Source organism: Rhincodon typus, unplaced genomic scaffold, assembly GCF_021869965.1.
Source record: "Rhincodon typus isolate 14 unplaced genomic scaffold, sRhiTyp1.1 hic_rhity00004169, whole genome shotgun sequence".
Classification (NCBI taxonomy): Eukaryota; Metazoa; Chordata; class Chondrichthyes; order Orectolobiformes; family Rhincodontidae; genus Rhincodon; species Rhincodon typus.
In genome coordinates, this window is record NW_025969807.1 from 1 (window position 1) to 557 (window position 557).

Here is a 557-nt window from a genome sequence, read left to right on the forward strand (position 1 = left end):
GAGCGGGCACTGTCGGAGGGTCAGTACCTGCGTTGTCGATAACGTTGCTGTGTTGTATTGTCCAGGTGATGGACTCGGCCATGCCTCTGATCGGGGATCACCAACAGGAAGATAAGCAACTGATCGCTGATGTAGTTGTGGCTAAGATGAGCCAAGTGATACCCAGGACTCCTGTCCCATCCCCGGTCAGGCCCCCAGTCGCCCAGGAAACACAGGTACTGCCTGCAGAATCCTATTGTGGAATCCTTGCCGTGTTGACATCAGCTGTTCGGCTCTTCTAACCTATCCCACCGTCATCAAAGATTCCCTCACCCTCACCCGCTCCTGCCCCTGGCTCCCCTGCAAATCCCTCCCTTTCACCGACTGCCCACTCCGCTTTTCCGAAATTCCGAATTAACCGGCCCCCGTTGCAGTTTCGGGTCACAACGATGCAAAAAACATTCCCCCTCGATCCGTCTCCCCCCTCTGGGTCCTTACCCCGTTCCCCCTCGATCCGTCTCCACCCTCTGGGTCGTTACCCCGCTCCCCCTCGATCCGTGACCCCCCTCTGGTTCTTT

At 57.5% G+C, this 557-nt stretch overlaps 1 protein-coding gene across 1 annotated transcript in view; it reads left to right on the plus strand.

Annotated features, from left to right (window-relative positions):
- Window positions 1–56: 56 nt before the first annotated feature.
- Window positions 57–557, plus strand: part of LOC125481896 (synapsin-1-like) — a gene marked incomplete at its 5' end in the record, with an annotated part of 7,784 nt that continues 7,283 nt past the window's right edge. Inside the window, one exon of the mRNA XM_048593834.1 lies at window positions 57–215. Coding sequence (XP_048449791.1) covers window positions 57–215 — 159 coding nt within the window. The remainder of the gene's footprint in view (window positions 216–557) is intronic.